The 21930-nt window shown below is 39.9% G+C and overlaps 2 protein-coding genes across 7 annotated transcripts in view; both read right to left on the reverse strand.

Annotated features, from left to right (window-relative positions):
• cpxm2 (carboxypeptidase X (M14 family), member 2) overlaps positions 1 to 7088 on the reverse strand; it is a 55385-nt gene extending 48297 nt beyond the window's left edge. Inside the window, exons 1-3 of one of the 4 annotated variants that reach the window (XM_034707161.1) lie at positions 6977 to 7067; positions 1099 to 1152; positions 882 to 941 (exon numbers count right to left, since the gene is read on the reverse strand). The gene's annotated coding sequence lies outside the window, so the exon portion shown is untranslated. Of the gene's footprint in view, positions 1 to 881; positions 942 to 1098; positions 1153 to 6831; positions 6870 to 6976 lie in introns of all 4 variants that reach the window. The other 3 variants (XM_034707164.1, XM_034707163.1, XM_034707162.1) reach the window with 3 other exon arrangements.
• Positions 7089 to 9899: 2811 nt separating this feature from the next.
• LOC117829605 (carbohydrate sulfotransferase 15-like) overlaps positions 9900 to 21930 on the reverse strand; it is a 60754-nt gene continuing 48723 nt past the window's right edge. For all 3 annotated transcript variants that reach the window (XM_034707181.1, XM_034707183.1, XM_034707182.1), the window contains exons 5-8: positions 16814 to 16970; positions 14460 to 14616; positions 12824 to 12971; positions 9900 to 10382 (exon numbers count right to left, since the gene is read on the reverse strand). In XM_034707181.1, coding sequence (XP_034563072.1) covers positions 10189 to 10382; positions 12824 to 12971; positions 14460 to 14616; positions 16814 to 16970 — 656 coding nt within the window. In that variant the 3' untranslated portion in view covers positions 9900 to 10188. The remainder of the gene's footprint in view (positions 10383 to 12823; positions 12972 to 14459; positions 14617 to 16813; positions 16971 to 21930) is intronic.

The following is a 21930-nucleotide window of genomic DNA, read 5'->3' on the forward strand; positions in this document are numbered from 1 at the left end:
ATTCAGACAAATAATTAGAGTGCAAACATCCATGAAAAGGAGCTCTTGAGGTTTTGAGACATTCAAAAGATCATTGCTTCAATCATCTTTTCAGGCAACTTATCAAAAGAGAAATGTTCTCAAAGAGTAGAACCTTAAATATGAATATAACTGCTGGATAATGCCATAACAGTAACACATTAGCTTTGCCTACACTGCGTTAAGAAGTAAGCAAGTAATTGGTAATCACTACCATCGCCAGAAACCCTTTTTATTTCTACAATGTGTCCAAAAGAGATAAAAACTGCATAGCACTGTATATCACAAACAGATGTTTTGGACTGAACCTCTTAATATCCCACAAATGTCAGAAAAGAGCTCTTCAGAACTTCTTCGCCGACATCGCCAGCTTACTTTTGGATTATTGTGTGTAATATAAAGAAGAATGATCACAATACTCTTCACATTCCCGTAAAAAATGTGACAAATCAAGACGAAAGTGTTTTTTATAGATCTGTTTGTCCTGCATTCCTGGCTCAGTTATCATCAGCAGGCATGGCTGGGCCTCATTCAGCCTCTTCAGATATTTAACTGGCAGGCTATCAGAGTGCTCAATCAGCATGATGGATTGCAAATGTGTGTTGTATAAGTTGTTTATCCGAATCTTTCTTTCGTGTTATCTCAAGAAAACCTCCATTAATTATTGAAAACAGGGAGACACAGAGTGTGTTTCAAGAGAGGATTTGTCATTTCAAAGGATCATGGGAGGAGGCGTGGATATACAGGATTTAGTGATAGACACTTTGTTGGTGGTCTAGAGAGCAATTTCTACTACATTAGTCACGGTCAAAGGTCTTTCACTTTGGACTAAAGTTAAGAGAGCAATAACAAACATCCCTCACCTTCAAAAGTCTCAGAGAATGAAGTTCATTCAGTTTTATCTCACATTCACTTGAGGTACACTGAGGAAGAGAATAGCAGAGAAACATGTTGGAGAGAGGGAGGATTCTCTAAACGCCTGATTCAAACTTTATCCAACCTGACAGAGAAAGAACGGACCAAGAGACAAAGTTTCTCCAAGCTGGGCCAACGCCCTGTCATGAATCCAAAAAATCTGACCTGAAATGCTCTGTCCCATGGACATCTGAAAGATTCCTTCAAAGGAAGTGTGATCTATAAAACAGAGAGCACAATTCAGAGAGGTGACAGTGGCTTACAGCACATCTTCTGATTATTAAATCACTGATGTTCAGTGGCTGAGATCCAAATGGTTCAACAGGTTTTCATTTGGAGAATTGGCAACAAATCAAATTCAGACACAACACATTAATTGAAGAGCATATATCAAATTTTATAGCAAGGAAAACAACAACATGCTACAATGACTAAGCCAGTGCAACTTTAAAACCCTGCATCACAGCAGGGTGCTCCAGGCCTCTAAGAAGGAAGGTTGCAGCCTTTTAGTCCTCATAGAGGGAAGACAAAAACATTTGCTCTTCTGATTTTAGGAATGGGATCATTAAGGTGTTCAGACCAAAAGGGAAGCAAACACTCCTCAATCCAGATGTGTTGGCAAAACCAACAAAGTCATATCTTGATTGCTGGAAGAGGGTTTTGCTCTGATGGAAACTAGCTACCAGTGTTCTATTCATCTCATCGCCCTTGAGGTTGATTTCATTGTAAACAGAAAAGTCACTCAGACGGTTGAAGTCTGGCCTACAGAATGAACGAAAAAAAGAAACCGATATCCATGTAAATTTCATTGTAATGAGGGCCTGAAAGTGTGCCAAAATACCATGATGGTGCATATTTTTAAAAAGTAAAACAGCTTATTTTTAAGATCAGTTGGCAAGAGCACAAGAAAAAACTAAAAACCTTTTTTGTTGCATGGAGGTCAGATCAAGCATTTCTCATGCATCCCAGGAAGTGGGAGAAATGTAAAAGCTGATCGGTATTCATGAAGCTGCATGAAGTTAATTTCGTCATTAGAACAATATTTGCAGCACCCTTCAAAACAGCATAATCCAAAAATAACGTATGGTCTTGAACACACCTTCACTGAGGTTATTAGAACAATAACACCTGTTCAATTAGATAGTCTAGGCTTTTTTCCTCACAGCATTTTAAAATGTGAAAATTCTATCGTGTCTTTATATTCACAAAAATCAAAGAACCCATGAAGCCTCTTCATATCATAGCAGTCATACTGAGATGTCTGTATCTGTCATAAATCTACAAGAATTATATATTAATTTATTTATTTCTTAACTATGATCAGCACATGGTTACTTTGCCATGGGCCATTTTCAATTGCATATCAACACAAATGTCTGATCTGAAAATTCATGATCTAAAGCAGCCCTATTCAATTAGTGGCCCGTAGGCCACATAGCGTCCCGAAAGCAACTGCAGAGTGACTTTTAGTAACACTGACAAGCTCTTACAAAAATTCCAACATCATTAAAAACATTGAATGCAACACTTATTGTAACCTAGCAACTAACCCATAATGCATTGTGTTGTTGAGGAGGTGCGTTTGAAAAGTTAACATTAGCAGTTCTGTACAGGTGAAAATAGCATTTCTTTATCTACCCTAAAACGAAAAAATCTGCGAGGAAAATATGGACAGGGACAAACTGTGTTTTTTGTTTTGATTTAAAGAAGCAGTATTTCAGCATAGGTTTAGTTTAAGTACTGCTCCTTTTTGTGTTTATGCCCTTTTTTAGATGTGACAATATGTTAATAAACATCTAGTGTGTTTGTCATGTTATCTATTTGTTTTTCTTTTAAATGTGTAACTTTGCTCACTGTCTGCAAAAAATGTCCAGCCCAGCTCATGTCTTTAGTCTGAGAATCCGGCCCAACCAAATATTAAATTGAATAGCCCCGATCTACAGAATTCAAGATATCATCATGATAGCTAAGGGCTAAATTTAACATTCACACAGAGGAGCAATGTAGCTCAATAATATGTTTTGTGAAACTTACCTCAGCTCCTTCTCTTGGGATACTTATTCAATATGTCTATCTCTATTTCAATTCTACTACAGAAACTAAGAGGTTGTCTGTTAACAGTCTGTTAACAACAGTCAACATTCTTTGGCCAACTCTGCCAAAAAGCTAGCTTCTACAGTTTCACAGCATATCATTAGCAGGCTGGAAACAGTCTGTTTTTGGTGCCTGTCACTTTAAGACTACCTGAAAGAGCACCTGTTGATAAAGTTTTGGCGCGTTCTGCCTCGGTTTTGGATATTCCTCATTACCTGTTGGTGCTACCAGAGCAAAGAAGCTAGCTGTCTTCACCAAGCTACACAGCCATGGCTCCATGGAAAGTGCTCATTGTTAATGAGTTGGTCAGTAAAAGTTGGGGTATCACGTTTTCACTTCAGCAGGGTAAGTTCATGCTGCTTATGCTTATATTTTTGGCTGTGTTTGGCTATGTTCTGCTTTTATCTATCTGTCTGTTAGCCGTATAAGTAGACATTGCTGCTGTGTCTATTTTCTTTGTTGCTTGCTGTTTTGTTGTCTCTGCTCTAAAGTTGTTGAGTCAAGTAGTCATACCTTGGTAAGCTATCAACTTTGAAGTCTTGTTAAGGCTTCACTCTTCTTTAATTTCTTGGTTGCATTTTGGTCTTCATGCTGTGATTAGCATGTGTGTTGATGTTTGGTAGTGTTTGGCCTGCATGCTTTTGCTGGTTATTTAATACCTTACACCAGGGGTTCCAAAAGTGTGGGTCGAGACCCCCTGGGGGGTCGCGAGACACAAATGAGGGGTCGTGAGATGTCTCCCAGCATGTTTTTTTTTTTTTAAGTTAACTAAAAATCGTACATTTTTCCCATTATAGTGAAAAATATCAACAACAATAGTAGCTAAACTTGAAATATATGCTAAAATAGAAAATGTAATTATTTTTCTGCCTTTCTTTTTTGCCAGATGACTCCTAAGTTTAAGGTTAGTGAACAGTCAATTATCAAAAGCCTCAGTAGCAGCAGGTTAATTCTGGCACATGAAACACATCCACATGCTCATATATGTAGGCTAATTTCCTGCAGACTAGCTAAATGAAGCCACATTTAATCATTTAGAGGGACAGTGGGGGTCGCAAGTCTTTGGCACCTATATTTTGGGGGTCGCGCGCTGAAAAGTTTGGGAACCCTTGCCTTAGACCAGGGGTTCCCAAAGTGGGGGTCGCAAGACACTAAAGTCTTCCAGAATTGTTTTTATACTGTTACAGGTATTCTAAAATTGCATATTTAACCCATTGTTGAAAATATATCGACAAAAGCATCAGTAGCAGCAGGTTAATTCACAACAGCACAGGAAACATAGCCACATGTACATGTAGCTATGCTTATTTTCTGCAGACCAGCTAAATTAAACCACATTTAATTACTGTACATCGAGGGACAGTAGGAGTCATGAGTCTTTTGCACCTTTATTTTGGGGGTTGCCGCCTGTAAAGTTTGGGAACCCCTGCCTTAGACCTCCATTACTGGAAAGGTTGGTTTGGAAGTTGCTTGAACAGATGTGGTGATATAAACATGACTTTCAGTCTGTACAAAGTGTAATCATGAATTTATTTTTAATAACTTACTTGGGAACTCTGAATATCTTTTGATTATACATGCTGGTAGTCACAATGGTAATTCACAAATTATATTTAACCAGCCAAGCACTCAGAAAGCCATTTTTTCTGAAAAAACAAAGGGTTTTGGTGACGATTTACTCTACTGATCATGTCATAAAAAATATACTGACCAGATCGTTAATCATTTACATTGCAGAGCCACTCAATAGCATTAAAATACAAGCCTTAAGCGTATTTCCATGTGAGCTGATGCTAATCTGATTTCAATCAGTAGGCTAGTTTTAATTATCTGCTGTCACATGTTTTAGCAAGGTGCTGTATAGAGGTTGGATATTTATATTTATCAATCTTGCCCCAGTTGTTGGAGGTATTTTATTGGTGAAATGCTGCCCATCAGACTTCTTTTATAATGTTGGGTGTAGCTGATCTTTTCATCACTATACTGCTATTGCTTGGCACTTTTGAAATCAACTTGCTGCTTAAACTGTTTCTTCTGTTGTTTATATGAAACTTCATTACTCTCCTGTCTTTACTATGTTAAGCTAAACCATTTGGGAATTGTGAAATGATGACTTCAGATCCTAAATGCCAAAAAACAACTTTTTCTATTGTTACATAAAAAATCGGATCCATATGAGTCAGTAAGAATTATGTTATTTTTGTCCAACAGGCAGCTAATACACTCCCATCATATGAAAAAAGGATAAATTACTTCTCAATGACAATAACTGACGCCTATTTTGGGAAACTGAGGCCAAGCATCAGTTCAGATGTGGGTGAAATGTGGACTACAGGTTCTGAAGCTAAATGTGTGTTCCAGAGAGTGTCTTGAGTTTTCTCTGCGGCAGTAGTTGTCCACTTTTCCCCGCCTGTCCCTGTATCCTGATACAGCACAGACAAGGATGAAAGAAGCTCTGATAATATTTGTGAATTCCAAGGAAATTGAAACTGGTCGGAGGCTCGCATTGAAGCGGAACCTCTTCAGCCGGCCAGATGGACCCTCCAACTCCAAACCAAATATGCAAATGATTTGCAGCCACTTTTTGGTCCAGTCAGATTGAACTGATTTGCAGTAAGAAGAAAGTAGTCAAAACTGCTGGTATTTGAAGATTGAACAGTGGGAGAAGTGGATTCTGGGATTTCGTGTTATTGAATAAATCAGTGTGATTGCAGGTTAATTAAGAATGGAGATATTCCAGAGGTATTTGGGTCAGTTTGTTTTGATTTAAAGTTTGAGGAGGAAGGCTGAAAGTCGACCTTAAGAGATGTCTACTGACAGGCAGATGTATTCACCCTCCTTTTTCTTGTGTTGAGTCGAAGTAGTTTTGGGTTGGAAGCGCTTTAAGTCATCTGGATTCTGTTAATGCAGGAGAAATTCTTTATTTTAATGTTTCCTTGACTTTTTGAATACTTTCAGGTGGAGTTTTAACTGTAAAAAGTTAAGTATTGTCTGCCCTCTGGTGTCCAGAGGTGGTATTGTTCAACTAAAGGCTCAAAGAGTAATATAGAAATATCATATCCTAGCACATTTTATATGTTTTTGCAGTTTATGAAGTCGTTTTAAACACATGATCTACAAAAGTCTATGCTAAATAAAAACGTTATTACCCTTTGATGATATAAAAAGTTATTGGGATTAACTTCTTATTAATCTATTATCATTTAGCGTTTGGAATGTCCCTTTAATTGGCTGTGGATCAGTGGTAGAGTCAGCCGTCTTTCAATCTGAAGGCTAGCGGTCCTATTCCAGCTCCCACAGTCCACATCACAAAGTGTCCTGAGGCAAGACCTTGAGCCCCGATTGGTTCCATGAGTGTGGGACTCTATGAATGGGATTAGTTCATACTGATAAGCACTAGAGGGTGACACGGGAGTGGATTTTTACTCCTGTCCCATCCCACTCTCACAGAAAAAAATCGTGTCCCGTCCCAATCCCGGTAAAAATGACTCCCACTCCCATTCAGAATGACTCCGGCTCCTGTACTGCTCCTATTTTTTTTCTTCTTTTAGTGTATTAGGCAATACATACCTCACCGAACAAAAGTGCATAAAGGCATTACCTTCACAATTCACATACTGTACCTGAGTTTTGGAAAACTAAGACCCGAGCATTCATCTCGGGTTAGGTGTACGCTCCACTTGTGATTTTTGTCAGCACTTCACTTTCACTTCACATCAGAAAACCTGTTCGTTTTTGCATTATTTGCAGCTTCAAAGTCATAAAAATACAGCTAAACTTAATAATGAGAGATTCTGACCGCACCTGATATCATGCCGTTTACTGCGGACACACGTGGACACCTTTTATGAGCCGGAGTTTAGTGAGGAAAAGGCGATTTAATGCACCCGAGGAAAAAAAGAAGAAACTTCAGAGCTAAAATGCAGAGCAGGAGAGATTTGCAGGTTACCTGGTGGTGCAGGTGTGTAAACTGTGAGCTAATGTTTACAGTTAACACACAATGAACCGAGAAGACTTCTTGCTGTCACAAGTAAGACTTAAGGCTGATTTATACTTCTGCGTCTCCCCTACGCAGCAGGGGCTGACGCAGACATGAGCACCACATACTTGTGCGTCGGTGTGTCCGTGTCGCGCAGCAATTCTCCGCCGAAACGCCTGAGGGCAGTGCGGTCCCGCTAAGATCTCTGTTTACTTTTCCACATCGATTCAGAGCGTGTTATGTTAATCTGCAGCTGATACATGTTGCTGTTTATCATACAGACATGATTACATGAAGAATAGAGAGGAGGAGATGAAATACACGGCCGATGTGCGGCCAATGTCCGGGATCCCGGAAGTGCTGTAAATGCGGGAAAGACAAAGCCGCCGAGCGGACCAATCACAAAGCTTGCGGTCCGTGTCGGCTCTACGGGGAGTTACATTTTGGAGAAGGTGCACGTCAGCTACGTGCATAGGCCTCGGCGCAGGTACGCTGTTGATTCAACGCAGAAGTATAAATCAGCCTTTAACAACAGTCCCTCTAGACCTTCCCACTCCCGTCTGCTCCTGTTAACTTTTTATCCTGTACGTCCCAATCCCATGATTAATAGCAAATTTGACTCCCATCCCTGCAGGAATCCCGTGACCTGTGGGATTCCCAAAAAAATGTCAGCCTCTAATAAGCACTGTAAAGCCTTCTGTCATCAGCGCATAAATGTAATGTGAATAGGTAAATGTGACAAGTATTGGAAAAGTGATTTGAGAGGTCAGAAAGACTACGGGAAGTTGATTTAATTAAGTTAATTTATCTTTTAGCATTAAAGAAATATAGAAAGAAACGGCTTTTAAAGGCTTGATCAGAATAATAACATCGCTGCCTTTAAAATTTTAAAAGTAGACCATCTGTCCCAAACAATTGTTTGGTTCAGTCTTTTTTTTTTTTTTAACCCTGCTGTTATGTTGCGGGTCAAATTGTCCCATACTAAAGTTCAAAAATCTAGGAAAAGAAAAAAAATTGTAAAAGTAATTTTCGCTATGAAACTTCTTCTGCTTGGTTTAATTAGTGTAAACAACATATAAACTGAAAAGGTTCTCTTCCCACATTTGCAACCCCCCTGCATATTTATATTACATAGATACTGTTCGTGGGTCAATTTGACCCTGTAGTCAAAGTGGAGGCTAAAAGGGGTCAGAAGTGTCAAATACTAAATGTTTCTTTGCAACTGTGTGACATATTTCACCCAAATCGCTTTCCAATGAACATTAAAAAAAGTTTTAACATGAATTTTCATAAAAAAATGAGTGAATTATCCTCATTAAACTATGATCTCTGAGAATTAAAGAACACCAATGCACTACATATTGATTTAAAGGGTTAGTAATGGAGTTAATCATGAGATTTAAAAAAAGGTTTTTTTGAGAATTTTTTGGGGTTCTGACACTTTTGAATCATTTAATATGCCCCGGGTCAAGTTGACCCAAGAACATTATTTTTGTCCCTAAGAAACGAACATAGCAGAAGGGTTAACCTCCCTGAACTTTCAGTTTGCGTGAATTTTGGCGCCCCCTCCTGACAATGAATGACTACTTATTAAATGTCTAAGATGATTTTTTTTAAATAAATAAATCTCCCTTTTTCCACTTCTAACAGTCTAATGTATCACTTGCTGAAACTCTTTGTTATGTCTTATGTAAATAACGACTGTGATTGTCACTTTATTTCACCGTCATTCACCTACTCCCTGCCCGATGATTCAGGTATTGCCTTTATAGAAATTATTAATCTTCTTCCTGATGGTCTAGTTTGCGTTTGTAGGTCATATAGAGGCATCACTGTTGATTTCATTGTGTTCAATAACCAGCTGAAAATTCCTCACAGGAGCTTTTAAGTAATTTGAAATCCAAATATGGTATTTATGTATTTATTTTTGGTATTTTTCGCTGGATGACTGCACAGATTCCATTCCATTTCTTTATTCTAAGCATTCACTTTGCTGTTACTGCCAAGAACAGCAACAGTGTTGGAAAGGCCAAATATTTCTGTGAAGGCTCTCAGTCATCCAGGTCATGGTAATCCAAAGCTTGATCCATAAGGCAACTGGACTGGTAGAAATTCTTGAAGACGTTTCACCTCTCCTCCGAAAGGCTTCTTCAGTTATGGACAGATTAGGGGGGGGCCCGAAGCCACCAACAGTCGTGGGTGTGTCCAGGAGTCACAAAAGGTCCTAAGTGGGGTCATTAATCTAGTTCCTCACAGTCGTTCAGTACCTCCTGACAATCGTTATCCTAGTTCCTGACAGTCGTTAGGGTGATGGGTCAGGTGTGAGTCGTTATTAGGTGAGGGTGATGGGTCAGGTGTGAGTCGTTATTAGGTGTGAGTATGGTCTTACTTGTTTTGACAGAGAATTCAAAACAGCGTTGTATGTAGGAGACAAATGGTGTCTTAGTCCACTGTCTCTGTTAAGAGAAGGGTGTTCAAGCTTAACATAGATGGCTTCCTTGACCCCTCTTTCATACCAAAGCTCTTCTCTGGCCAGGCTCTGAACCTTGCTGTCCTCAAAGGAGTGTCCCTTGAGGTGCAGATGCACAGCTGAGTCCTGGCCTAAGGGGCTGGCTAAATATAAAATTGCAATAGCATTTAATATCCAGTAGAGGGCGGTGTTGTTTAACCGAACTCTTGCTCTGATCACATCACAGATTGTACTCTCACTAAAATCGTTTAGGAGACCATGAATTATGATCAAGGCAGGATTTGAGACTCTTATCTGCTTGGAGTCAAACCAAAAGGACTCAAAACGATTACAGCACATCTAATCTTCCCAGCTCTGTGAGGCAGTCTATCTTTTAATTAATCGCACCAAACTTTAAGAGACAAAAACTGGACTCTGTTTGGATATCTTTAAATTCACTATTTAATTTTTTACATCTGGTCACAGAGAAAAAAAACAACATCCAAGACTTACTGACCTTTCTCTCTTGCACTCACTCAAACACACACACGTCACTAAATCACCACTCTCTCTTTGTGCTATTTTCTGTCTTTGAATCATCTCTGCTGTTATAACTTAAAAAATAATTTAAATAAAAAAACATTGATTTCCATGGGCACTTGAGCGAGATGAAACTGAAAAGAAGGGGCTGGCTGACACGTCAGTGGTTTCTTTGTACTGAAGCAAAGAGGAGTCAAGAGTCATTCTCCCAGAGGAAGGAGTCATTGCGCAGCACTTTGGCCAGTTTCTCGTTGAATGGCGTGTAGAATTCCCGCAGGATCTCTTTAGTGATGGAAAGCATGGGTCCCAGGTTTTTGTCAGCCGGCCTCCTGGTGTTTGAAGCTGGACTTCTTGTGATCTCTGACTCTATTTCTTTTGTCAGCGGCCCTGTGAAAACACAAAAAACACACTTATTTACTTCCCTGCTTTCTGGGCCACTTCAGATTTGACCACGGCTCTAAACAAATGGAACAAAAATTGGTAAAAGGGCTCTGAAGTGTCACGATGTATCAGCAGTGCTGTGAGCGGAGGGTTTGACGCTCTGGTGGGCAGTCACACCTTGGCTGGTGTTGGCAGCTCTTTGAAGAGATAAGTCTATGCTCTGGGGCACCTGGGAGCACGAGGAGGGGGTCAGTCTTCTGTCGTGAATAAATCAGAGCCCCCGACCAATGTGATGTTCATGACACCACAGTCCACCACAGATTCAGGGGGAAAAATTCACTGTTTACTTGTTTCGCTGCTGATGTGTTGATTTATGTGGTGGGAAAAGAGGAAGCTTTCTTATGAAAATAACTTTATGAAAGAAAATATCACAGAAGTATACCTTGTCAACCAATTGAATGCTCTGCTGAATATCATGAAGACAATGCTTATAACAGTATAGAATTGGAGTGTGTTCCACTGGGAAAACTATGTGAAACACCATTTCTCTGTCACTCCAAACATTGCTTTGTTCATTATTTTGTACTCTGGAGGGAATAAATCCAATATAACAGCTATATATTTTTCTGATTTGTCCATAATAGCCTGAGAATAAAGGCCAACTTATATATCATAAAGGGCTTTGGCAAAATGTGAAAAATGTGCTGTTTTCTAGCTTTTCGAATATCAGTATTTGCTGCTTTTGTCATGATTTTGATAGTAAATGAAAATACATTGTTTGCTGGATAAAAAATAATAATTGAGTGTGTCTTTGCGCCCTTGGAAATCGCAAGGTGAATTTTCACTCCCTTACTCTGCACTAATGTTCATATGATATTGCTTTTTTACTGCTACATTGGTGTCTTATTGTTATTTATTGTATCATTGGTATTGTTGTGTCATTGGTATGCCTCAGTGACATGGTTTCTTATCTTGACAGTGGGCATGTTATTGTATGTTGGTATGTTGAATGAATGTATTGTTTGTGAGCAGCACTGCACTTATGTCCACGACAAATTTCCCCCCGGGGACAATAAAGTTTATCTTATATTATTCATTAGAAAAATAATCATCACTATGTCAAAAAAGTAATTTGATCAATTTGAGTTGTTTAGCAACATATTTTATAACTCGGAAAGGCTGGCGTAATTTAATTTTCAATATTATGTGTATAGGAAATTTCAGATATGCATCTTGTTGAAAATTTTGTCTGAGCAGTTTAGACTTAAGCACTTCAAAATCAGAAAAAAAAAATCACCATTCACGCTCTTCTCTTGATAGTCAGTAAAAAAAAAAATCTGCATTATCATCATGGCTTAGAATTATACAACAGACTATAAATCAAAGTTTTCAAAATTGGCCATGATTGACTAGTAGTACTGATTCAACAAAACAAAAAAAAATGGTTCTGGATGTTGCTTCTATTTATTTATTTATTTATGAATAGAGACCGGAAATGTAGGGAGCAGAGAGTCGTGGCAGACTTGTAGCAAAGGGTCATGGCCTGAAGTCTATAGCCTCTGTACATGGGGTGCACACAACCGACAACCTCCGGTCTCAAACTATGAAGCCCATGTGGAAGTGTTATAAACTGCAATTCTTCGAGAATCCACTTGAGGCTGGCTGCAGAAACACCGGAAACCACATGGATCCCAATTCAAAAAAGACAATCTTTGCAGCATTCATAAACATGTTTACAGCCTGGTCCAAAAAACAGGTTCGGTCTACGTAGCTAATTTCTCTATCGGCACACACTGTAGGGGGGGTGAATTTTTTTCTAATGCAACGGTTCAGAAGATATTAAGATTACAATTTTATGCCCAAATAAGGACATGACTGACTTGATTGACTGTCAGGAACACATAGCTGTTGGCTAGGAGGCTCAAACCCCGCCTCTATACATCACACTCTTGGTTGAGTTCCGCATTTCCAATATGGCTGCCGCCGTCGATTGGCTTCAAAACAGCGCTCAGGAACAGATGGGTGACGTCACGGATACTACGTCCATTATTTATACAGTCTATGGGTGCAAATTTAATCTGCTAGAGCAACGGCGTCCCCTATTTCATTTTTCAATTTCTAAACTCTGTTTTATTGAAAGCATTTTGGGCTTATAATCAGCTTTTAACTACAAATGAAGTTCAAAATTTGTCAGAAATCTCTATAGTGTCTGCATATTTTAATCACATTGTTGTCATGCTGTTTTAATGTCACAATGACTGCCTCATATTGAGTCACTTTAATCTACATCTGTTTCAATTAATTGAAGAATCCCTGCTGCTAACAATCACGAGTTACATGCATTTCATTATACATATGTCCATTTGTCTTTGTTTTGTATTGTATATTGATCTGAACTCCTATGGGAATGATAAGGTCATACATTAGGTCGTGTGTTGTGTACTCACCCAGGCTGAGAAAGTCAAAGACTCTGTGCATCGTGTATTTCCTGTTAGAAGCGTGGTCTTCCAGCCTCAGGACCAGGATCTGTTCCCTGCTGAAGACGGTCAGCCAGTCTATCAGGTACACAATGTAGAGGCCCACTTGCAATCTGACCTGGAGACACAAAACAAGAGAAAAATCAGGTTGTGATCCACTAACGTCCTCCTCAGCTGACACACAGCAGTACATGCAAGGTTAAAGTGTTTAAGATAAACATATAAAGGGGGAGGGGGATGAACTAGTTTTCTTTGTCATCTGCAACATCCATTCAGCTGAGCTACCTAAAGTGAGGTGGTAGTGGTTGAGAGTCCTGAGAAAGACGGAGGTATTCCTCTGGAATGAGAAACCTGCATTAGCACCTGTCACTGCAGCAGATCCTCACTTTATTCCGCTACATGATATTGTCATTTAGGATGGCTCTCTAAAAGTCGATGTTTTAAATCCACAGGAGGACCTTGAGTTGACTTCCTTCTTTGTGAGCTGCATATCTAAACTTTTGTATTCTTGTATTTTTTACTGCATCATTGCACCGAGAGCAAGACTGAAAAAAGCACGGCAGGCTGCAAACTTTAAAGATGTGAATACTTTGAATTGACCACAATTTTTTGGACTTTTGACTGAGAAATTATAGACTCAACACAGTATTCACAAAAAGCAGCCATTAATCATTTTTAAGATTTCAGTGAAGCACTCTCACGTAACCTAAATGTTGCTGAAATGGATTTTTAGATTCACTATATGACAGGTTATTGTAGACCAGTAGGCATAAAAAAACCATCTTGTTACTGGGAACTGAACTGGCTCTGTGTCCTTTTTTGCTTTTTCAGCAAAAATGAAAGGCCCTTCAGAATAAATGATTACACTCCGGGCCAGCAGCTCCTCCTTTGTTGAATCAATTTGGTCAGGCCAATCGTGTTCTCATGCCTGGTGTTTATTGGTCTTTTCTCCCCTGACTCTAATCTGAGCTCCAAAACTTTTATCACGCAGGCACAGGCATAAGAGACCCTGTTAGGACAGCTGTAATGCTTCAACATGGTCTAATAACTTCGAGGACGTATTAGTGGATGGACAATTAGGCCGCCGGCAGAGACCACGCATGCTCCCTGAGGACCGTAAAGCTTGTCAGAGGCAGTCGGAGATGAGAACCTTTTGAATATGAGGCAACAAGGAGGGGAGAGCCAAAAAAGAACAAGCTGGCCTCCTCCTCCTCCTCCCCCCTCTCAGCCAGTCTGCCCTGGGGCACCGTGGGAAAAGCTGGCCAGGGGCCCAACACAGGGGACCAGCAGCGCCTGGCACTAAGACTCAGTCTTGCTTTGTGAGTGAAAAAGGAAGTTCACACCACTGCTAAACTTAGTCTTCTAATACAAAAAGAGAGGCCTGAGACGCTGCCCTGCTCTGCGGTGCAACAGTGCTGCCAATCCCTTTCATAAAGTCCGTCATGAAAGCTTCAGTATGTGCTAATGAAGTGTGGATTTCACTCCATCTGTCTTTTTTTCACTCCTCTGTATTTATTTTCCCCCCCACCAGTAATAAGAAGCTGGTGGCTTTAGTGTGGTGTTCTGCAGGGCTGTGAGACAAAAGCAGGAGGGAGGGTGCACTCACTGGCATGGCATTGTTGACAGTAGTGTTGTACACACAGGAGCGCATTGTGTACTCCGTAAGGCACCCCTCAAATAACTGCAGCGACTCCGACACCTTCTCATGGAAATCCTCTGCAGACTTATTGGCAATACCGAAGTACAGGTAGTCAGAGTAGAGCCTGGAAGACAATGAAGAGGGCAGATTTAAACATGAGTAAGACAACAAAAAAAGAACACACTTCTTTTCCCTTTTTCTTTCCCCACATACTGAATCTTCTCTTTCTTTGTTTTTCAGAGACCCACTTTCTTACTTATTCTGCCTTGTATCAAAAGCTATGTTACACTACATTGTACAAAGAAATGTTTTCTGAAATATATATAGGAAAAAATCGAGTGAAATCTTTGTCACTTTGGGTAACCACGGGAGGAGAAAAAATGTTTGAAGATTTCATGATATTCCGTGTTTTGTATATATTTTTTAAAGTTGTATTTTTGGGGCATTTTCGCTTTTAATGAACAGGAAGTAGTGAGTGGGGAAAACTTGCAACAAATGGCAGAGGCTGAGAGTCGAACCCACGACCACTGCAATGAGGACTATTGCCTCTGTACTTGGGGCGCACCCTATTCAGCATTATGTTGGTCGTCATTCTGTGAAGATCCATTTCAACATGTCTTGAGGGAAGTGCACATTACAAGATAATCATTCAGATTTTGGGTCCAACTCCCCCCTTCCAACAAAAGTAAGCCAAGTCCAACTTTTTTAAGGGATTCTAAAGATGATCAAGTGACATTTTTCTGTGGTGTGAGGTATATTTAAAGTGATTTTAGGTTTAACGGTGGGGCAACTTCATTCCACCTCTGATCTCACCTTGGAGGTAGTAACAGAGGCAAAATCGGGGGAAGAAGGTGGCGATGTGTAGCATCAGAGCCACCAGGGCCGAACAAAGCTGTGTGGAAGTGCATGTCTGAGTGTGTTTATATGGCGCCCTTCGCAATGCCATAATGCAATGTCTAATGACACACTGGGACACCAATATAATGCAGTTTTTGAGTGCAGTGTGTAAGCACAAAGGCGTAGTGATGTTGGAACTCTGTTTTAACATTGTGTAAGAGGCTTGTCAGTGTGTGTTGTTGTGTGGTGTTGTGTGTTGGCCATTTCATTTCACTCAACACATTATGAGAGCAAAACTGTCAAATCTGTCATTATTTGTCATCATGCGTGGAGTCTCTCACTTTTTCAACATCTGTCGAGATTTCAAACATCTTTCTGAGTGGGCCAGGCATTAGTTGACAGGCAACAAATCAAAACTAAAACCATAAAGAAAGTAAAGAAAATGTATCTGTATGAGGATGTAATGGAGGGGATCAGAAAGTGTCTTCATGGTGCTTGCAGAAGCTAACAAAGTGAATAATTTACAAACGAAAAATAAGTAGTGAAGAAGATATGTGAGCTTAAGTCACGATTCAAAGAAAGAATCTTCTAAAGCAGGAGTGACAGTCCTTTGGAGGAAAGAATGTAAATATATAAACAAGCGTTATCTTGGCTTTCCTTTCGCTTAGAGGAAAGGACTTGTAAAAACAAAGCCAGGAATTGTAACAGAAAATACAAAAGTGACGCAGGTATCCTTTTAAAAAAAACAGTGTGGATTAGGCTGAGCAGATCATTGGGGAAACAAAAGTAATAAAAGAGAGAGAACTTATCGACCTTGGATGGATGACTGAATAGCTGCTGCGACAAATGGATGAGTGGAGAATGAGATTTAAAAGACAAATGTGGAGAGAAAGGGACTGTGAACACTATAGTGGGATCACTTTCTGTAGAACTGGATGAACAATATTTGAAAAGTGGACTTTAAATCCAGATTATGACAAGCTTTGGGGTGCTCATTGTTTTCTTAATGTCATTCCAATGCCTTTCTTTGCCTTTTCTGAAGCACTCTGGATTGCCTGTGTTTGAAATTGCTATAAAGAAGAGTTTAATAGGAGTGCGCAAATGGATGAAGCCATATCAATAATTTATTTGAATAAAAGGGCAAAGGCAATTACAGAGAGCGTGTTCAGGCAAGTAAAAATCAACTTTAATAGCATAAAGAATATCTAGTTTAAAGAGAATGTCTCTCAGGCATTCAGCTGCAAGGTCTTTATACCTCTGATAAAAACGTCATATTGAAAGTTATGTGACAGATAGTAAAAGACCACACATTCTCTGTGACAACAGGTCCTCTGTTTACAGTACACAGTTAAAGTATCTGTCTGTATCGACAGTGTAAACAGCCACGATAAAGACCCAAAGGTGGCTTTGTGCATGTCAGAACTTAACTGTGTCTTTACTGACATTTTAGTGGAGTAACACTGTGAAACAAAGATGACTCCCACCTCTCCACGGGGTCCCTTAGCATGACGATGAAGCGGGCGTCAGGCTGCAGGGCATGGACGAAGTCCTGGATAAGGAACGGAGGCTCCCCCTCTGTGGTGTTGTCATAGAAATACACCCAGGCGTTGTTATCCCACATAGTGGATGCGCTGGCTTCTCCTGCAAAACACACAACCCACAGTGGTTAACAAAAAACAAGCAGACTGTTATGCTCGAACAATTATGCAATCATCCACAGACAAATCAAAACATGTCTGACTCTGTGTTCATAGTTTTTTATAACTCTTTGGTGTTGCATTTTATGGTGTAGCTACATGCATACAAAAATAGATTTTTTAAAATAGATTTAAGCATCTCAAATGTGAGTATTTCGTGTCTTTGGTGTCTTTCTGTTGGTTGGATATCTTTGCAGACATCACTTTATTTATTCAGACATACCTCACTATTCGTAGACTGCAGAATTTGTTTCATGTCTCTCAAGGGATAAGCAATTAGCGTATAATTAGAGATATTTCATCATATAAAAACATCAGATAAAAGTTGCTTTTATTTACTTATTACCAAGCTTACTCATTCTGGCACAGTAGGTGGAGGGTATGCGATCATTACATCCAGAGAAGAAAAACAAACAGCCCCAACAAGCTGACAAGATTACAACTTGCAAAAAGTGTTCTACAAGAAGTTTTAAAGTTTTAATATGTGGTGGAAAATTACTGAGTAAAACTGTTCATGCTTGGGTAAGACTGATACAAACTGTTGCAGGTGCAGTTTCTCCAAGGTTGCAGACAGAAGGCTTTTGTTTAATAAGAGAAAAGATTTTACTCATCCAAAGATCTCTGTTAGACTAGAGGATTTTACCTTTTTTTGGAAGAAGCTTCCTGTCATATGCCACACATGTTTTCACTGGTTTATATACTCTGTTTGTGTGCACATTTGGGACCTCGAATGAGAGATCACTCGTTGTCAATGTTTTCTCCCTCTTTGCAAAGAGTGTTGATAATAAAGACTCTAAAGACTAAAAAAAAAAAGGTCAGTGTAATAGTTCCGATTTGGGAACTGCAGAGAGTTTACCAGACAACCCAGAAGGTAAAACCATTAATGAAAAACAATCCCAAGATTTACAGCACTTGATGAATTGCATTTTTCAAGGTAGAAGACGAAGAATTTCGCAAGCTAACAGCATGTTTGTAGCAGTATCCTTAGTCACTGCTACTTTGACACATAACCCTACCTGCCCTGTGTGATGTGATGTCTACAGTCTGATCGACAGCAACATCACTTTGAAGAGTTTTACAGTATATATAAGGACCACTGATGAAGATCCAGTGTCAAATTTTTCTGCTGTTATTCTATCTATTTTTCTTTGGATTTTAATATTTGATGGCCTGATTCAACAAGTAGCTGCTTCAAAAAAAAAAATTCCACAAGTGCCGTGCAAAGTGTTTTGTTTTGATTGCCTTTTACCACCAGAATTGTCTCTGAATCATAGCTTGAGCTACCCGACACAGCATGTTTCCAACACATGCAACAAGTCCATGAAATTGAAAGACGCTAAAGCAAGTGCATACACGAAAATAAACAAGAGTAATTATATCTCCAGCTGTGAGTAAAATTGTGCAATAACTAAGTCAGAACGGTTGTGGTGCTCATAACAAGTCAGAGGACGCTGTTTCTCAAACAGTTTGAGAGGAGAAACTTTATCAGGCTGTGCTGAGAAATGATATCCAGGATTCATTAGTCTGTCTGTGCCTTCATTATCCTCTTATCTGTGAGGAGAAGCTGCAATGTATTTGTAGAGAGAACACAACACGGGCCTTATCTCCCTCGCTTCCACAGAGAAAGGGGATGATAGCCAGGGCCTATTTTCTGCGCTGACAGCGGTGAGAGTGAAACAGGATCGCTGCTAATGCTGCTACGTCTGAAATGATACACACTGTGATGAAGTCTATTTAAAGGTCTCCATGTCCATTAAAAGAGCTTATTTTGCTCCGCAGAGTGAGGCCGTAATAGGGCAAACAAACGGGGGAGCCAGACCGGCATGCCTCTGGTGTTGGCTGGTGGTTGAAGAGAGTCAGAAGCCTGAGATCCTGGCCACAGGCCTGCGCCTTGCTGCGCTCTCTCAGGGCACGGTTTGAATACTGAGTGGAGTTTTGGCACACTCCCCCCTATCTTACAAGGATTATTTATTTAAAGAGGGAGACAAAACAGGGCGGCACGCTAAGCTGCGCTCAATTCAGCAACTCAAAACCGGCGTGAAAAGGCTGTTGTTGAAATCCTGCAACAGTTTTCTTTGCAACTGAACAGTTCATTGGGCTTTTGTTTTTGACAACTGGAAGATATAGTCAAATATATGACCCCTGGAAATAGCTTAAAATAGTGAGGTTCTGTTACCTTGAAAATAAAAATGAAAGACTTCATAAGGGGCCTGCGATAGAAATGTAACAATACCTTACAAAGAAAATTCAAAACCAATATGCACAAAGGACAGTTCTAGAGAGCCCATGAAGTCCCCCAAATGTGATAAATTTTAGGTTGTGCACGCACGTTATCTTGGGTGCACAAGATTATTGTCTTGTGCACATAAATATCTTGTCACACAAGATACTTGTCTTGTCTACACGAGCAAGAGCATAGGTTTGATTTTTACATTGGTCGCCTCTCCGTCAGGATCAGATTCTGGATCCGATTCAGAGGGTTGAAGTAACGCTATCTGTGAGCAGCCGTGTATATTCAGCTAACATGTAAACATTAGATCAACGTGCCGGAGAGCCGAGGGGACATCCACTTCCTGAGGAGGCGTGGTCAGAGGGAAAACAGACCGTTCTGAGGAGGGCTGAAGAAGAGGGCTTTTCAGGCATGCCAAAATCTGATTTCAAAGTGTTTTTTTGAGCATAAACTTTAAAGACATGTTTTGGGGACCTCTTAGACCAATATATATTGATGAAAAAAAGCATGATATGTCACCTTTAATATTGGTGGGGACATTTCATCCATCGCTTGAGATTGGTAGGGACACGTACTTACGGTCCATACGCAATTGTACGCCACTGTCCACGAGTCTTAGTCTTCGCTAATAGAAAGCAAGTTATTATCTCCTGTACACTAGATCATTTTCTTGTGCGCAGAGTTAAATCCTGTAACTTGTTGATCTACAGGAAGTCCCAATTTTGTCCTTTCAAGATAAAAGCATGTTTGTTAAAACGGGAGATAAAGTTTTTTAGGTGTAAGGTAGAAAAGGCATCCTCAAAAGTAGGCAGAAAAAATCAGTGTTAACCCAGCATTGTGAATCTTATTCTTTTATGAGTTGCGTTTACTTCACCTATACTGGGGGCAGTACTGAGTCATTTTGCCACACCCACTTACAAAACCCATATCAAATGTGTGATCTTCCCACTGAGGTGATGTGTACCAAATGTCTTAACTGCACAAGGATTCTAAGCCTTCTAACAACATCGTCCTGGCGTCATCATGGCATGGATGTCACATAAAGAGTATTGACCTCTGCAAGGTAGTACATATAGGAAGGTTATATTGGATGTTTGAAAGACTTTTTCACCCTCCTGCAGACACTATTGCAGTACTGAAAAAACGAATCCTCTCTGCAGCACTTCAGTAAAGTGGCTAAGTGAGGCAGAAGGAAGTCCAGTGTTATTAAGCTGTTCAAGCCTCTCTTTAGGGCTGAGTCACCGTCAGCTTTGTGTTTCAGCCTCCCTAACTGCTGCTCTGATAGCAGATTTGTAATATCGTCGAACAGATTACAAGTGAAGTTTCAGGCCAGTGTCAGGTCTCCCCGAGCCAAACGTTATTGGCTGAAACTTGGAGAGGGCACAGAGGACTGTCGGTACATGTCTCACACACAGGTCAAAGTGCTGATACATGACCTGAGTAGCTAATATGGTACAACAGAGAGGGGAAGGCTGAATCTGCTCTCTGACATGGTATGGCACTGACTAAACGGGAAGTCAGAGAATTAACCAAACAGGATATAATAGTGCTACTAAAACCGCCTGGAGATCTGATTAGCTTGAAATGATAGTGATCAATTGCACATTGTTCTCTTCCTCTTTACGAATCATTATGCAATACATCAGAAGGGTTTTTTTTTTTTTCATTGGAATAGACAATCAGTTAAGAGACTTCCTGTCATAGTGTGCCAATCAAAGGCTTTCTGAGATGAGTTGCTTTCTTTGGCCTCCCTATTGAGGAACGCTGAGTTTGACATTGAGTGCCTTGGAATTGGTTTATTCTGAGCCTTGAGTTAATTTTAGAAATGGAATCAAAAGTGGGCTTAGGGTTCGGCGGGAGTGGCGGGCAGAGGTTGAATTCCACAAAAACTACACTGAGCTGGTGAAAGCTCAGTCTCTTTCAATTTAAAAGCCCCCAATCACTCGAGTTGGGATGTTCAGACCCTTTTTTTTTTTTGAACCATAATCCTGTTCTGAATCTTTAGATGTTAGATATCAGCCCATACAAAGTCCTATCCAGTCCTTATATTTACTTCAAAGATGTAAGATGTCCAAATATGTGTCTATACATCAAAATGATCTAAATCTCCTTATTTTCCCTACATACTTAATCTACTCGAAAATTAAGTTTAACCATTACTTTTATAGCCGTAACTACTTGATACAATTTTGCTGAAAGTTTAGCCAGAGAAAAGACATGTCCATCTGTTGTGATTGTTCAACTACAGAACAAGTCATTCAACACTTAATCACACAGTTGCATGAATTATAAACAAGGAACACCATCAGACTGAGCTTGCAAAAACACAGTTGATCCATCAGGCTAGATTTAAAGAAAACAACAAGAACTCCTCCTTTATTAACTTTCCAGGGCAAATTAACATATCCACATTTATTTTCAAGCCTTACCAACAAAGGGTCAAAGCAAGCCCCTGCAAAATATCAAAATGTGTGACCACCACTACCTCTGGTATTTAACAATGAAGCCAATGCAGAAGTGCAAAAAACTGCAGTTCCTTGAGTGTCCACTTGAGGCTGGCTGCCAATGAATCCCCATTAAACCCCATGTTAAAATGTACAACTTTACAGCAATGTTTACAATCTGGTTAACCTTCGTGTTGTGTTGCGGGTCAAATTGACCCATTTTAAGCTCA

This window comes from Notolabrus celidotus, chromosome 18 (genome assembly GCF_009762535.1).
Source record: "Notolabrus celidotus isolate fNotCel1 chromosome 18, fNotCel1.pri, whole genome shotgun sequence".
Classification (NCBI taxonomy): Eukaryota; Metazoa; Chordata; class Actinopteri; order Labriformes; family Labridae; genus Notolabrus; species Notolabrus celidotus.